The 16,973-nt window shown below is 36.5% G+C and overlaps 2 protein-coding genes and 3 non-coding genes across 6 annotated transcripts; 3 read left to right on the top strand and 2 right to left on the bottom strand.

Moving 5' to 3' along the window:
• The first annotated feature begins 145 nt into the window (after positions 1-145).
• On the top strand, positions 146-5,686 carry LOC113074473 (T-cell surface glycoprotein CD5-like). Its single transcript, XM_026247342.1, has 7 exons — positions 146-220; positions 740-791; positions 2,846-3,238; positions 3,437-3,556; positions 4,183-4,227; positions 4,309-4,371; positions 5,425-5,686. Exons 2-7 carry the CDS (start codon positions 740-742, stop codon positions 5,499-5,501), a joined length of 750 nt encoding a protein of 249 aa, XP_026103127.1. The 5' UTR covers positions 146-220; the 3' UTR covers positions 5,502-5,686.
• A 4,287-nt stretch (positions 5,687-9,973) lies between these two features.
• On the top strand, positions 9,974-10,045 carry trnae-cuc (transfer RNA glutamic acid (anticodon CUC)). Its single transcript has one exon. It is a non-coding gene; the product is annotated as a tRNA-Glu (tRNA).
• A 221-nt stretch (positions 10,046-10,266) lies between these two features.
• Positions 10,267-10,338, top strand: trnam-cau (transfer RNA methionine (anticodon CAU)). The gene has a single exon. It is a non-coding gene; the product is annotated as a tRNA-Met (tRNA).
• A 351-nt stretch (positions 10,339-10,689) lies between these two features.
• On the bottom strand, positions 10,690-10,762 carry trnak-cuu (transfer RNA lysine (anticodon CUU)). Its single transcript has one exon. It is a non-coding gene; the product is annotated as a tRNA-Lys (tRNA).
• A 1,193-nt stretch (positions 10,763-11,955) lies between these two features.
• LOC113074553 (zinc finger protein 90 homolog) lies at positions 11,956-16,924 on the bottom strand. 2 transcript variants are annotated; one of them, XM_026247494.1, is made up of 8 exons: positions 16,274-16,924; positions 16,074-16,168; positions 15,815-15,914; positions 15,604-15,707; positions 13,853-13,955; positions 13,532-13,611; positions 13,295-13,388; positions 11,956-13,103 (listed from the first exon to the last, which is right to left on the bottom strand). In XM_026247494.1, exons 1-8 carry the CDS (start codon positions 16,557-16,559, stop codon positions 12,196-12,198), a joined length of 1,770 nt encoding a protein of 589 aa, XP_026103279.1. In that variant the 5' UTR covers positions 16,560-16,924; the 3' UTR covers positions 11,956-12,195. The 2 variants fall into 2 exon arrangements, with proteins under 2 accessions (XP_026103279.1, XP_026103220.1); XM_026247435.1 differs by having other exon boundaries at positions 13,853-13,958.
• Positions 16,925-16,973: the final 49 nt, after the last annotated feature.

A 16,973-nucleotide genomic window follows, 5' to 3' on the forward strand; every position in this document is an offset into this window, starting at 1 on the left:
TTTCTTCAGTTTTTTCTTTGCAGCTCTCTTTGAAGTGAGGAAGCACTGCAATGTGCAATCAAACAACGCTTGAGTTTAACAGACGCTCTATTATGGAGAAACAGAGGCTGTGGGCGGGGAAATAAAGATTGAAGCTCCACACCTCTGCTTATTTCCTTTCACTTGATTTTTTTTCCTTGTCACTTGCTCCACACATTTGTTCTTGTCAGCCATCCGAAAGGTAAGATCTGATAATACATTGTTAAAAAGCTGGTTAGAAGTGGTGGTGGTTCATAGCTGTTTGATGTTTCACTCTCTTTGAGAGAAAAAATCTTCAAACGCTGCTGAAACGGGAGTGAAGACAGCTGTCAATTACAAATCAGACATAATGTAACATTTCTAAAATAAGAATCTAAATAACTTAACTAAAGGGAGTCTAGTTTATATTGAGAAATGTTTTATAGTATGTCATTGTATTAAATGATGTGTAAAAAAGTAAAGGCCAAAGATTTTATTACAGTCATGGTTTTGTATTTATTTGCTTTATCTGAACCACCAAAAAATATGTGAAAAACAAAATGAAACATTATAATTCAGCCGAGGCCCAACTAGATAAAGAAAAAACATTGTTGCTTGTCGTGTACCGGAGGTCATTCTTTTGACCTCTGGGCCTGTTATCTTTTTAAGTGCATATAGAGTCACTTTTTTTAGTCAAATGAAGTTCAGTTTTGCTTTAAATGTTCGGCAAACCTTTTGCCAGATGGAAAACTCTCTGCTGATGACTCTTACGGCGCTCCTGCTCCTTGGAGTTCGTAAGTAAATTGTTTGTTTTTTAAATATATTTCATTGTTGCACTCTTATATTATATGATCATTATATGTTACATTTATGATCTGCTCTGCTCCTGAAACCCTACCACTTGCAGAAAATATTTGTAGTGTGTTGCTCAAGTACAGTTAGATTTTTATCGGTTTGATTTAATATTTCTCGAGCGAGACAAAACGGTCCAAGAAACAATAGTGCACAGCTAGAAAATATTCCCATGCGTTCAGTAACAGTATTGTACATTACTTTTAAAAACTTTTATGATGCAAAACATTTTGAAGAGCTATATAAACATTATATATAAATCACAACTTATTAAGGGCCTGCAAAAAAGCATTACAAAATTAGTGTAACTGTCAGTAAAAAACCTTATGCTTGTATTGATTTTTTTATTTATTAATCTTCAAATTCTTACTCTTAATTGCATATTTAATGGAAACCGACGCCAACGCAAATAGCATTGTTGCATGCTATCCATCCAATATGGGTCAACCTTGCAATAACTCTACACATTTCTGTATTATTCATAAAAGATGTATTTTAGATTTTGTGTTTAACATAAACTGCACGATACAGCCATAAGAGAGAAGCCCCTGATAATGATTATTGTTTACATATTAAATCATACTATTTTATCACAAGTCATGCCATGTATCGATGCATTTTTGTTTTGCTTTTTTTGTCAAGTTAAGTTGTCTTTGCTATGGAAAAGACTATGCCAAGAATCTATGAGTGATTACATTGCATGCTGCCAAAAATAAAATAAAATAAAATTCAGCCAGTAGTCAGCTAGATCAATAATTTTACCTTTTGAATAGAGGATAAGAAAACGTAAACAATACTACAGGAAGCAATTTTCAAGGGATAAACTACATAAGGTTTTAAACCGTTTAACATGTTCAACCCCAGAACTAATGAAATGTAAATGGTTAAGCAACAAGGACACTTTCTTAAATATTATTAATTAAGCAATGAAAATCATATAAATGCTTCCTGTATCACACAAAATTAATGTTATCGAAGAATGTTGTTGTAAATAAACACAGGCATAGTACATAAGATTTCTTAGAATCATAATATTTTCAAATGTATGTAAAATAGTAATTATGTATTCATATAATTTATTATATATAGGCAGTTTAAACATGTAAATAGGTTTTAAGCGGTAACACTTTAGAATAAGGTTCAATTAGTTAATGTTAGTTAATGTATTAAAATAACATGAACAAACAATGAACAATACATTACTGTATTTATTAATCTTTGTTGATTTTAATGAAAATGCCGTTATTTATTGTTAGTTCATGCTAATTTACAGTGCATTAATGAATGTTAACAACCACAACTTTTGATTTGAATAATGCATTAGTAAATGTTGAAATTAACATAAACTAATGTTAATAAATGCTGTAGAAGGATTGTTCTTGCTGAGTTCATGTTAACTAAAGTAGTTAACATTAACTAATGGAACTTTATTCTAGAGTGTTACCATCATTATGGTTAATTTTGGTAATACAAATTCAGATACATCTGTTAGGGCAGTGATTAGGAATATTATGAATATCCATTTATGTTTGTAAAGTGCAATCAGCAAAATCAAATGTGCAAAATGTGTGTGAATGCCTCCGAGCACTGTGCAAAAAGTGCAAGACTGTAGTGAGTGCAAAGGATCCAGCTCTCTGCTCTCTGACCTCAGTAACAGGGCGTTGAATTATGCAGTGTATATCATGCCATATTTTACATAGAAGATATTACAAGAAGATGTGAAGTTCTTAAAACTGAATATGTAGTGAGATTTGCAGAACTATAAAAAATATAATCTTTCAACGGATGCGATATCTTCACATTAGTTGCAATGAAATAAAATAAGAGCACAGAACAGCAGTCTGCAAACTACGGGTACAACTCTCTTTTCTTTTACATTTGAAACTTAAAACGTTTTAAATACCTGGAATTTATTTCGAAACTGTACATTCCATGTGGAGAGGAATGATTGTTGTCATGAAAGTAAATCATTTCCACGTGCCTTTTCCCTTTACAGAAGGAATCTCAGCTCAGACCCAGACCCACAACACCACAAACACCTCAGCCCCAGAGTCTATTAATGTTACGACATCCAATGCCCCACAGATCACATGTCCGAAAATCCCCCAAATTATTACTATGTCTGTTCTGTACTGGCTGAAAGTAAAATGGATAAAAGAGAGTCCATGTGAAGGTCAGCTGTTTCTGAATACTAGTGAGGAGGAAAGGCCTTTGTGTTATAACAGTGCAATATCACCCAGCTGGAAGAATGAAGTGTGTAACAACAGAAGATGTGGAGACTTCAAGAAACTTAAGCCCATTTCAAACAAAGCTGAATGTTTTGTGCTCAGAAGCAATATGACGATCATTGTTACTACTGAGTGCGACGGCCTGCACATCATGTGCCAAGGTGTGTGTGTGTGTACATGTCTATTTTCAGAGAACTTTATAAGAGACAGATTATAAATGACTCTGTGCTGGACTGCTTCTTTGGTGTTTTTGTTTCCTATCCGGTTTCATAGGCAAAGTAATTGTTACTGTGACACTATTTAATATGCTGTGCATTTTGAATAACACATTATATTCTTTTCTTCCTACACTTTCTCAGATTCTCCAGGAAAAGAGTTAGCTGCTTATAAAGCAGTAACCGGCCTATTAATTTTCTTTATCTTGAGTGTCATTCTGCTTCAGTTCAGTCGGCCCATGTACAAAGCCATCCGCAAAAGATGTGAGTCTGTGAAGTCAACGAGCGTGTCTTTCATTCCATATTACTTCTAAAAGATATAAATGCTTTTGAATTCAAGCACATGGCACCATCTAAACTTCTATGTGGTTTCTTAGCATTGTTTTGTTCAGTCCGACAGTCTAAGGTTATATTAAAAATGTTAAAGAGATGGAAAATGATTTAAAAAGAAAAAACTAAGAAGGAATATGAGATTCTGCACTTTTTCTAGATCACTAAACAAATATAAGCACATTTTTTCGATTGATCATATGAACTTTTTTATACAGATGGTCAGTTGTTCTTCTTCCATTAAAGCACAAGAGTTCATTTACAGCTCAAGTGATTAGGAAATTGTCATTTTCATCTTAACTTTCAATTCAGTCTTTCGCTCAAATTCCTTTGCTGAGAATATAATTTGTAAAAGCATTTTCACTAGTTCTCTCAGGCATTATATGTAATGACATTTAAAATCAGTATGTCAACATATGGCTTTATAAAAAATACTATTTGACTCTCACAATTTCCTGTTTTTTGCCAATTTTCTTTTTTTTTTCTTTTTTCTTTTTTTTAAATAAATACCCAAAGTTAAATGTTTTTAACATTTGACTATTTTTACCTGGTTTATGCAGTTTCACAAAAACGCCAGAATCGCTGGATCGGCCCGACTGAGAGTGGTGAGTCAGTCATCTCACACATTAACATATTCACGACTGGCTGCTCAGAGAGGATTCAGCATTTTATCTTTCTTCTTTAAGTGTGCTATAACAGAGGTCAAGGTCCCGCAAACAAAAACCCAGAGAAGAGACAGTCCTTTCCTGGTGAGTATTCTCCCTCTTTCTCTCTATCCTGACCAATCTGCACCCTTTCTATTAATCTCCCAGTCGCTTTCATGCTAATTTACTTTGTACTCAATTGCATAATGATACATTGAGTATTATGATGTATTAGAATTTTCATTCAAACTGCTCAGCCATACAAATCATTTAAGTGTGCTTTTTCTTTTTGCTTGTGAGATCTATTTGGATATGTTATAATATACTATTATCTAACATCAAATTCACTTGGATATGAAAGTATCTAAATCATCATCAACAGTTATAAATGTTAAACTTCTCAACTGTAAACAACAATTAAGATCATGTGACATCATCATTTTGACAATTTATAATTCTTTAGCTGAATGAGGGGAAAATTTAATGTGACAATAACATGTATGAAGAAAACAGGAAAAAAAGGATTATTATCCCAAATGTTCAAATGACGGGTCTGAATAGATTTCAATAATAATACATATTTTAAAGGCTATTTTCTCAAAATACATTTATTCTGATGCACTGAGCCAGAAGTCTCCACTTCAGCAGCAATTACATTTATTAAACTTTCCAGTTTTATTCCTGTCTATATTCTGTTTTACTGACAGGTTTGATGATATATCATTCACCTGATTTTATACATTTAATTCCAGCTAGAAATGATGTTTTTTTTTTCTGATTAATGTATAGCGATAGAAAGAGAACTCCAAACTCGCCTCTGCTTTGACTCTAATATATCTACAAAATGAAACGATAAACTTTAAACCTAGCTTTATCCAACATTCAGAATTTTTGTTCTGCAAATTAATGTAAATGAGTAGGTCTATATAATTTGATAATACCATGAATGTAACATTTCTAAAAAAATATATATGTACAAACAAAAAAAGTGTGAAATTCTTAATGTGATTAATCAATTAAGAATTAAGTTTGGTTATTTCTGTAAGTGAAGTCTTTCTCTCAGTTAAATCCTCATCTGGGGTGTCTTGTCTTAAGAGTGTCAGCCTCTGTCTGTGAAGAGCCATGCTCACACTGGTACCCATCTTTCTGTGTTGCCAGGTTTGGAGAGACTGACGGTAAACCAGAGCCGAGAGCCCTCATCCAACAGAAACAGTGACTATGACTCCTGCGGCTGAAGATCTGTGCTCACAAAAGACTTACTGACCCTAAGCACAAGTCTCCCGTCATCAACATTTACATTGCACTGCTTCGGTTGTCTGGCAAGTCAAGAAAGGTGTATATATCTTTGAAAAGTCCAGCTGAGAAATCCATTTAGTATAAAATGTATAAAAAAATATCTAATAATGATTGTCTCAACATAACAACCACTTAACATATATATATGTATATATATATATATATATATATATATATATATATATATATATATATATATATATATATATATTGTGATTACTTGATTTTGCCATGATTGTATTTTGATATTGTTTTTAAATAGAAACAAAACAGGATTTTGCTAATGTCCTGAAAGATGTTGACTTTTTTTTCTTATTTATTTATGAAAGTGATTGATTTTTGAGTTGAAGTATGCATCATTTTAAATAAACTACAAAGACAATCATTTAAATCTTTTGTGACTTTTGACTTGGGTGCGGAATCAGAATAAAATTGGGATTAAGTAAGTTGGTAGAACAATACCTAAGATTATATAAGCTTGGTTATGTTTGAGCTGAGAAATTTAATGAGAAATGTCTTCTGAGGGGGCATGGAAGTGAAGTTAAGGTTGGGAGAGGGAATGTGGTGTTAATGCACAATTGTGCAGCAATGTTGGTTTCCTGTCGTAATTCTATTGACTTCCTGTTTGTGTTATTTCTGTTGCTCATGCTCTATACATACTGTAGACTCAATGTGCTCATTCTCCTCACTTGGTTTCATTGTTTTTCTTTCTTTCTTTGTTTTTTTATCTTTTGAATATTATCTATTCTCTTTTTCTCTCGCTGACTCAGGAAGATTTTTTTAATACTGCACTCACAGAGGGTTTAATATCCCAACAGCTTAAAATCATATGCCTTGCCTGACTGATGGCAGCTAAGTAAAACTCTCTTAGTGCACCAGTGAGAGAGAAAGTTAAAAAGCTTGCTGGGTTTCTGCCTAAACCTTTCTATATATCTGTGTGTGTTTGCATGTTCAAGATGGTTGTTTCAGTTCTGTCATTTTTTTATTTATTGCTACGTGTCTTTGTCTGTGCAGCTGCTTTATTCTCTCTTCATCTTTGAGAACAAATACACAGCCGAGAGAACACATGCAACAGCGGGTTTCGTGGGAGAATGGGTGATGTGTGTGTGGTGGGTGGGTAAATGTCATCTCCTCCTCATCCTCAGGTCAGAGTGAAGGGTTCAATCTGTAGTTTAAATGAGGTTCCAGCAGATAACAATGACAGATGACAACCGATTACATGTAGAGATTAACAGAAAGACAACACTGGATAAAATATCAAGTGCATCTATCCATCATTTCTCATAAAACACTTGTGACACTGACATCAAACCTACTTATTACCTGCAATCAGTCTAAACACACACACACACACACACACCAAGTTTGTCCATATCTATTCGAGCAAATATTGAGCAAATGAATTGAGCTTGACGGTTATAAAAGTTAAAAGTGTGAAAATTCAGCATTTGTTCATTTTTCAAGATATGACTAGGAGAGATGTCATGCTAATAATAATAAATGGGGATAAAGGCATGTGAACGAGTTCATATAATCTATTTAGATTTTTATATATTAAGATATTCTCAGTGGTCAAGGAAACAGAGAAAGATTTGATGGAAAAAGAGACAGTGGTATGATTAAATACTTTAATTTTTTCAGATGCATATTGCCCTCATTCCTGCTAATAGGATTTTGCCTTTAATGCAGTCTGCAGAATTTCTTCCTCATCTACTACTAATCATTAAGCCACTTAAATTAAACATTAAAAGCATTGAGATCCAATTACTTTAATGTATGTTCAGAAATGCGCCCAACAGCGAGATTGCGATGAGATAGAAGTGGGTTTTTATTAATTGACAGATTTACCAGGAGTTTCTTGGAAGGACGTCGACTATGGCGAGACTGAATATCCAAGAAATAAAGATGAAGATTTTAAGATTCATTTTAAATCAATAAATCCATATTGTGTGAATCCGGAAAACCAACCAAAGAGGGACAGAGAGAGTGACAGACTGAAACAGTGCAGGGCTACAAATGGCCTGAGAGAAAAACAACTCATGAAAATAAGGAAACAAGGATTTTAAAATCATTTGGATACTTTTGAAACGTTTGGCTTTGCAACTACCTAACTGTCACCCTCCATTTTTAAAATATGCATTAAAGTGCACTATCCAAACTAAAATTGCTGTAATTTATGAACACTTTGGAATATAAACATAAGGTTGGTCTCTTTTTAAAGAAGCAGATTTTGGCACAAGTTTTTAAAAAAAAATTAAGTATCAAAAAGTTATAGAAGTTTAAATGTACTATAAATAATATGCGCTATATTAATTCAATTTTATTTATTATAAATATTTTACATAACAGGTTTTACTCTAAAATTGGTATAAAATTAAAGCCTTGTGTCTAAATAAGTTATGTTATAAATTTGAAGTTGATATGAAAAAAACTGAGGTTCCTGTGAGATTTTATTTAGGGCGTCATACCACACACAGCCACTGGGAGTCATCAAAACTATTTTGCATTTTGCATAATGATTTTTTCTCTGGATTTCTCTGTGAATTTTACTTCCATATCAAAATAACCACCAAATATGAAATCCTGAGACTCAGACATTCCCGATGATATGTTTGTTGCCAAAATTATAACAAGTTTTGGTTCTAGAAGACCGTAATGCATAATGTTTTATGACACTTGGCCCTGCCCACTAAGGGGGAGGAGACCGCCATTAGATTTTAAAGTACCATTTCCATGGTAAAACAATGTCCAATTTCAAAATGGTTTTCACAGGATGAATCTTGGGCTCCTAAGCTTTCAAATGATATATGATTTATGATTATTACTAAAGGATTTTATAGAGAAAAAGACAACAACAAAAAAGAGTGCCAAGCGCCCCATTTAAAATGCATATTCTAATGGATGATATTAAAGCATTAGTTCACCCTTAAATTTACATTTGCTGGTAATTTTACCTCCCTCTGGTCATCCAAGATGTAGATGAGTTCATCCATTGGGACAGATTTAGAGAAATTTAGCATTACATCACTTGCTTCCCAGTTTCTGCAGTGAATGGGTGCCGTCAGAATAAAGTCAAAAATGTAAATCAAACACCACAATAATCAAGTAATCCATAGAACCCCAGTCCGTAAGTTAACACCTTGTGAAGCAAAAAGCTGCATTTTTGTAAAAAACAAATCCATCAAGACGTTTTTAACTTCAAACTGTTACAGCTATGAATCCTCAATCCTGCATATTGCCTTCTCCAGTGAAAAAGTCATCTTAATTAAGAAATATCCACAGATCAAAATCAAATTCAAAAAGCTTTATTGTCTACTCCCTTTAGACAAAGGTTCAACAATCAATACATATAACGATTACAATAACAATCAACATTACATGCATCAACTTAAACCCACAACTTTTATTTTAAAAAATCATCTTACGATCCCATTTAAAATACCAGTGGCAATTGGAATAAAGGTCTTCTTATACTCTGACTTGAAATGAACTGAAATGAACTACGCAGGGGGTGGGAAGAGTCTCCCACAATAACAGAGGCTTTCCTTTTTAATATCATAGTATAAAGATCAGTGAGAGGTACTTGTCTCTCACCAATTATTTTACTTCCCACATTTATTATCCTTAACAGTTTTTTGCATTGAACAGAAAGAAAGTACAATATTAAAAGTAAGAAAAGATTCAATAATTGATTTATATTCAACTGTTGTCCTTTTCAGTATTAAAACTCTTCATTTTCATCAATAACCTTAAAAGCCTTTTTAAAAACACTGTCTGAATTCTTATCAAAAGAAAATTGGGAGTCAATCTCTGTACCTAAATATTTAAAAGATCCCCCCTGCTCAACTTCATCTCCATTACATAACAAAGGCTTACAATGTGCTCATACATTATTAGCCCCACAACACATTTCTTTAGTTTTACTAATATTAGGATACAAAGATCTCTCCTCCATCCAAATTGTGAGAAAATGAACCAAACTGAGGTAAGTATAATGACTGAATATTCTTTACACATTCTACCAAGGCCATGTCATCTGCATATTTTATACGTGTCAAAATATCATTATCAACAGGTCATTTCATTTGCATTAAAATCAGTGGCACCCCCAGGTGGCCAGATGATGCCACAGTAAATCTTGGGGTGGCACATCAAAATAAAAAAAATAAAAAAAGGGTTTGCAATATTGACAAAAATGTATATCTCTGGGATTTATGGGATTTTATCGAAAACAAGACGATTAGACAATATTTTTCGGAGTGTGTTATTGTGCTGATATCTTATTAGCTCAAATATCTAACAGCTGAATACTATTTTTTTGTATTTATTTATTTTTACCTTTACGACATTTTTATACTTGCATCTAAATAAGAATGTTTAAACTGTTTTGTCATATTATTAAACGGAGTAGTCCCTGGTGGTCTAGTGGTTAGGATTCGGCGCTCTCACCGCCGCGGCCCGGGTTCGATTCCCGGTCAGGGAACGAAAATTTTTTTTAACAGTCCAACAAACTCATTCGACACATTCAGTCGTATTGAAAGTTAAAAAGTTCTAAATAGTGTTTTAGTATAATTTTTTCACCATAGATACACAGGTATAATTCAGAATATCATTGAATATCGTCTGGAGAATGGTATGAACAAGTCTTGTGTGATATATATAAAGAAACCGTTTTTAAAATAAAACAAATATCTAACAGGCAACAGCAGAGTGGCGCAGCGGAAGCGTGCTGGGCCCATAACCCAGAGGTCGATGGATCGAAACCATCCTCTGCTATGCATTTAATTTCTCGCTTGTGTTTTTTTATTATTATTATTTCAAGTATTACATTTAGTTTTTGGAAGAAATAACTCTTAATTCTCAGATTCTACAATTTACGATTTAAACTAAACTTTTAGATTAAAAAATGAATCATATCGGTTTCAAAAGATCTTTACAGCACTCTAATCTTGCAGACATCTACAATATTTAAAAACGAATTTCAACTGTCCACATATATATATATATATATGGAAATACTGGATATGCAAGGTGTTGAAAAAATATAAGATCACTGTTTGGAGTTCAGATTATGATGGCATAACTATTCTCTGGAAAACAACAAACTAAGACACTACAAAATATTTGCGCCCAACGTGGGGCTCGAACCCACGACCCTGAGATTAAGAGTCTCATGCTCTACCGACTGAGCTAGCCGGGCTGCTGTGAAAAGTTGAGTAGCCACAACATTCCAAAGAAACAATGTTATGTGACATGATAAACAACGTATTATTAACGTACAAACATATTTCTTCAAGTTTAAATACCTTTAATTACAAGAAGTACTTAAAACCGGCAGACTTTTTGTATGGCAAAACCCGTTTATACCGTAGGGTAATACAAAAGGAAGCTCCATTTTTTTGTGCTCTGGCACCACCTGCTGCTCACTTTAAATATTAAAATTCATGGACAGTCAACATTAAAGGGGGGGGGGGTGAAATGCTATTTCATGCATACTGAGTTTTTTTACACTGTTAAAGAGTTGGATTCCCATGCTAAACATTGACAAAGTTTCAAAAATTAAGTTGTACGTTTGAAGGAGTATTTTTGTTCCAAAAATACTCCTTCCGGTTTGTCACAAGTTTCGAAAGTTTTTTTCAAGTATGGCTCTGTGTGACGTTAGATGGAGCGGAATTTCCTTATAAGGGCACTTCTGCCGGAAGAGCGCGCTCCGTATAGCAGAGCACTGAGAGAGCACAGGCATTCACTGATTAGAGCAAGAGCTTCGCGAAATGTCACAAAAGGAGTGTGTTTTTGGTTGCCAGGGCAAGACAACCCTGCACAGATTACCAAAAAAAAATAACATTAAGGGACCAGTGGATGGAGTTTATTTTTACAGAGCACCAATGGAGTTGTGCAAGTGTTTTTGTTTGTTCCCTGCATTTCGAAAATGCTTGTTTTACAAACAAGGCCCAGTTTGACGCCGGATTTGCACATCGTTTATTTCCTAAGGATAATGCAGTCCCAACGAAAAAGGGTCACGATCGTGTGTTGGAACCGCATGCGGTGAGTAAAACTGCTTAAAATATCTCTGCCTCCTTGTTAGTGCATCCGCCTCCCATCGGAGACCCGGGTTCGAGCCCCGCTCGGAGCGAGTCGTTGCTGCTGCTGCTCTCGTTCAGTTTCAGCCTTCACAGCTGTCACAGCTTCCAAACGCTCTCAAAGCAAAAGCTTACTCGCGCTAGTGAGTTAACACCGCCCACACGTCACGCCTCCAGCCAGTCGTGTTTTTCCGGGAAAAATCGGTACAGACTATCTTTCCCTTATGAATATAATAAAACTAAAGACTTTTTGGAGTTATGAAGGATGCAGTACTACTCTATAGGTACTCAAGATTAACAGGATATTGAGTGAAAACGAGCATTTCACCCCCCCCCCCCCCCTTAAAACACAGAAGACAAATTGCTTTAACCGATGCTAATCTACCGACCTTAATATTCCTATAAATGTATCCATTTTTATTTCGTATGCCCCTTTCAATCCATGTGTAAATTATTCCATGAATACTATAATGATTGCTTTGACATTCAGAGGACTGCTGGGTTCATAAGAGGCATGAGTTGGAAGCCCTGCATTGTCACCAGACGTGTTATATCAGACTCCTCCGCAGGAGGCCGACTGCTGGTGGGTCTTGAGGTTACAGATCCAGGCGAATCGTTTCCCACAGCGGGGACACATGAAGGGTTTCTCTCCTGTGTGAACTCTTTGGTGTTTCTTGAGGTTGCCTGCCTCTGTGAAAAGCTTCCCACACGTATCACACCTGAAGGGCCTCTCTCCTGTATGCACTCGCTGGTGGGCCACAACGTTGGACAACCCAGGGAACGCCTTTCCACAATACTTACAAACGTAGCTTTTCCGTCTACCTTTCTCCATGTGATTCGGGAGTTGCAGCCTGGTATGAGAAGCCCCAGGCTGAGGTAAGTTAGACATCATTTGGGGAATCACAGTGAAATATGAAGGGTTTGTTCTTCTTGCAGTCTCCGTCTGAATCACTTCGGGTCTACTGATTTGACCTGAGGCTTCAGTTTGGCTTTGCCTCAAAATGGCAGCTTGAGACCACCTTTCTTCTTCTCTTAAAGGCCTCTCTGCTGCTCCTGCATTTCTTACAGCATGTGTTCGAGTAGATGATGCTCCATCCTGTCCACCTTTGGTGCTTCTAATAGATGACACAGTCTCTGACTGAACCAGCATACAGTCTTGATCCTGGTCTGAATCTGTATATGAGCAGTATGGATGTGTGGGCCAGTGCATGATGCTGGTTTTAGGTTCTGTGGGTCTGTCATACAGCAAGCAGTCCGTTCCTGAGATTTCAGTGGCTGTCTTTTCTCTGCTCAACAGAGTCTGGTTCGTGGGTGGAGTTCTGCTTTTCACCGTTCCCTTGTGTAAGTGTCCTGAGCCTGTGAGAGCTGCGGTTTCTCCTGTTGTTAGACCCCTGCTAGGTCGAATAGCAAACCTGTGGTACTGGTGCTGTTGAGGCCTACTTGGACTGGACTCAACAGCACCTGGACATAAACATGTTCAGATACTGTCAGACCCATTTTAATCTGCAAATACTCTTAGTTCTAAATTTAAGATGACATTCAAATCCGTTTAGTAAAAAAAATTTTTTATAGTGTGCGTATACGTACATCTGCAGTGTATATATGCATTGAAAGGTTAAACCATCATCCGTTTATTCTTTTCATTTACTCACCCTGTACATGCAGGCCGGTGGATGGAGAAATGTTGGTTCTCTGGCTCCTTTCCTGTCCATTTTCACTCGAATGGGACAATTCCACCTCTATGGGCTGGAAATTAAATTATTATTTTTTTCTTGGATCCTAAAGTGGCTTACTTTTAACTTTGCAGCTGTAGCGTAACACTTTCCTGTTGCCACTATTTAGCTCTGTCCTAGTTTTTTGCATCTTAAGAGAGCAGTAAATCAACAAACCTTCTCTGTACCAGGTGCATCTGTGCTTGTGGCTGGTGAGGTAGAAAGTCTTCTGCTACAAAATTCTGTGTTTGACTCCGCTGAGGAAAGAGAACGAATGTTCATTTTATCAGATACTAGATTCCAGGCAGAAGTATGTAAATATGATAGCTGCTTATGACACAATTTTTATTTTTGGTGTGAACTCTCCCTTTAATGATTTTATTTTGGGGTGAACTCTCCCTTTAATGAAATTTATCCATCTATTCTTATTATAAAAAAACATTTAATTCTCCCACTGACTTAAGCATCAAATAGAGGACTCATCCGCCCTCTACTCACCATCTTGCACAATTACAGCTTGTGTCTGGCTTCTTTCCCACTGGTCGTTCAGATCCTCCTTTATCACTATTGTTTCTGCTTCTCCGACTTCCACCTGTCTTTGCTGCTGAACACATGAAACAAGGTTTTGTGTTACAACATGGCCCTGGCTGGCACAGAAACATCAAGGTAATTCACTGAAATGTATGAAGCTTTCCGTGTGCAAATTAACTAGTAATTTCTTGTTTATGATGAACTGCGTTCAGTGGATTGAAAGGGTGTTATAAGGATCCTAATAACTGAATTCTGACTACAAACAGCTCGCTGTGGACGTTTCATTCTTTAAAAAGGGGGTAAGTGTTTATGCCTCTGCTGAACAACCAGAGTATGATTTATTAGTATTTAACAATGGTTGAATTTTCTTTTAGTCAGGCATGTGGATCTGATCATACATCACATTTTATTAATCATGTCCTAGTTGTTTCATATGGAAAACCAGAAGTTATGTTATTGCACTGACTGTCCTGATATTGGGAAGTACATTTTACACTTGTGGTTACAAAATCAGTGACCACCTGATGATTTCATAAGGTTTTACTTCCTCCAACTTCCTGCCTTCAGAGTCATTCTTCTTATATTTAGACCAATGTTCTTCAGAAGACAACCACAAAATGAGTGCAGAAATATTTATTAAAACATGCTGAACACTTATTATACCAAAAACGGTATTTCGACTAAGTTGTTTCTTTTTTTTTTTTTGTACAGTACACCAGAGGACAGAGCTTTACTATGAATTTGCTAATTATATAAAAACACACTTCGACTTACAAAAAAAAAAACTGTGTAAATCATGTTTATGATTGAAATGAAAGTCTTATACAGAAGAGATATGATGGTGCTATAACACACACACACGAGCAGCAATCTGGTGATCATTTTTTACATTTGACTCCCAGAGAAAGCAGTTCTTCTGCAGTTAAGATCTCAGAATGGTACTTCTGTTGGTGGTTTTTGAGGTTTCGTATCCGGATGAACGTCTGTCCACACTGGGAACAACTATACGGTCGTTCTCCCGTGTGGACTTTCTGGTGTTTTTTCAGGTTTCCCGCCTCTGCAAAGAACTTCCCGCAGGTGTTACACTTGAACGGCCTCTCACCCGTGTGAATCCGCTGGTGGATCACCACCTTTTTGGGCCGGTTGAAGACTTTGCCACAATATGTGCAGGCAAAAAGTTTTTCACGAGGAACTTGGTTATCTTTAGTCTGAGCAACTCTTTGTTGGTTAAACAAGAAATCTCTGACATTGCGGTGGCTGTCCGTGCCCTGTATTTTTGAAGATGTTGATGGCACTGCTGCAAAGTCATTCGTCACCAGAGGCGGATTGGAGGAAGGCAAGAGGATCCTGCTATCCTGATATTCCTCCCTTGCGAATTGGGTAAAAACACGTGGAGCCTGGCTTTTCCCTTGTGCTACTTTGCTAGCCCACTCAGAAATCTCTTCCCCCTCCTCTGCAGAGTCGACCTCTATGACCTCTGAACGGCACAAAGTGTCTGTGCAATGGCTCTCAGCCGGCCTTGCATTGTTCATGTATGTGCAAGATTGTAGCCACGAGTCTGTTTTGTCACTCCCTTGCATTAAAAAATCCCTCATAGGACTGGATTTTCCATTCAAATCAAACTTTCCTGCAGCACGTGATTCTATGGGCTCTTGGGATATCCCCTTTATACTCTCAAACTCTGGCTCAGATTTAAGCGCAGTGTCAGATCCACTGACCTCCAAAGACGGCTGCTGCATCCCAGACACCTGATCATCATCTCTCACCATCTGAACATCACCAAAACCTGCCTCTCCAGTCTGTGATGGTGTCTCTTTCGCTCCTAAAAGCAGAGAAACAGTGTCAAGACCAGTTTTAAAACGGGTATTGTTAGATACCTAACCTCTGTTGATTTTATACCAAGTCTCTTGTATTCTTCTATCCACTCACCATCATCTCTGATGAACAGTGTCTGCTGCGTATGGTCCTCCTCAAACATCTCATCCTTGATCAGCACTGTGTCTGCCTCTGATAATACTGCATCTCCTGTCTTTCATGAAAGGAAATATTTCATAAATCTCTTTATATTAAACATATTTATGTTTTAAAAAAAAAAATCTGTCAATATATCTTCATATTTTATTTATTTTGTTAATCTATCTGTCTTTTAAACTATAGTTAGATCTATAGGTATAAGTTGACAGCTTACCAAACTGTTACTTTCATTGACAGCTGGCTGAGCAGCTGAATCTGTCCCTTCACCTCTCCACAGTCCCGAGTTAAACTGAGCTCCATACAGGACGTCTGGGTGGATGAAAACCGGAGAAACAACAGAAAACACGGCACTTTAACCACAGGCTTTATCATTTATTTGTTGTGTCAGAGACAGTGGCGGTAGAAGAGACATACCGTTAGTTTGGTTCCTGTATTTGTCTGACAAAGCGGCGCTCACTTGAACCCTGTTGGTGCGATTCAGTGAATAAATCCTCCTCTCTGCGAACCCCCGGGCCATCTTAAGCTCCAGTACGTGAAGTTTCCTCTTCAGCGCTTTGTTTTCACGCTGACATTGAGTCATCTGTAAGTTTATGACCGCGTAGTCGTCGTCTACGAGTTTACATATCTCAGCCACCGCTGCGTTCGCCAGCACCTCCATGATGGAAGCGAGCTGAGTCTGGAAAGCGATGCGACTGGACATGGTGAAGGTTTGAGCGTCCTTCAGCACGTTTCACTGAGGGTTCAATGATTTTGGAGCTGGGTGAAAATGGTACTGAATTGAGAAATGTAAAGACACGTCTTCAAAACATCGTGGGAATAACAATCATTCACTCGGGTTTGACATCGCTCAGCACTTCCGGTCAGTAGTAGTGACGTAAAAACCATAAAGACTAGATTACAGCGCACTGTAAATTTACTGAATGAATAAAACTATGATCCATGTCTTGGCCACTTCGTCAGTAACCTATAGTTTGATTAATTTCGGCTTAACCGCTTGTTTGTGGCTTTTCTAAAGGTTCACCCCAAAATGAAAATAGTCTCTCATTTATAAACCCATATTATTTAAATTCTTTTTTTTTTTTTTTTTTACTGGATACCTGAATTGTTTTTAAAA

This window comes from Carassius auratus, chromosome 1 (assembly GCF_003368295.1).
Source record: "Carassius auratus strain Wakin chromosome 1, ASM336829v1, whole genome shotgun sequence".
NCBI lineage: Eukaryota > Metazoa > Chordata > Actinopteri > Cypriniformes > Cyprinidae > Carassius > Carassius auratus.

What these genes read in the sequence shown, in the direction of transcription:
- LOC113074553 (XM_026247435.1), bottom strand. Translation starts at nt 16,559, where the DNA reads ATGTCCAGTCGCATCGCTTTCCAGACTCAGCTCGCTTCCATCATGGAG. An exon ending in TGCAGCAGCCGTCTTTGGAG is followed by an intron (nt 13,959 to 15,603) that starts GTCAGTGGATCT and finishes TCATGTGTTCAG; the next exon opens with CAGCAAAGACAGGTGGAAGT. An exon ending in AGCTGTAATTGTGCAAGATG is followed by an intron (nt 13,612 to 13,852) that starts GTGAGTAGAGGG and finishes CTCTTTCCTCAG; the next exon opens with CGGAGTCAAACACAGAATTT.
- LOC113074473 (XM_026247342.1), top strand. Translation starts at nt 740, where the DNA reads ATGGAAAACTCTCTGCTGATGACTCTTACGGCGCTCCTGCTCCTTGGA. An exon ending in CCTGCACATCATGTGCCAAG is followed by an intron (nt 3,239 to 3,436) that starts GTGTGTGTGTGT and finishes ACACTTTCTCAG; the next exon opens with ATTCTCCAGGAAAAGAGTTA. An exon ending in CAAAGCCATCCGCAAAAGAT is followed by an intron (nt 3,557 to 4,182) that starts GTGAGTCTGTGA and finishes TGGTTTATGCAG; the next exon opens with TTTCACAAAAACGCCAGAAT.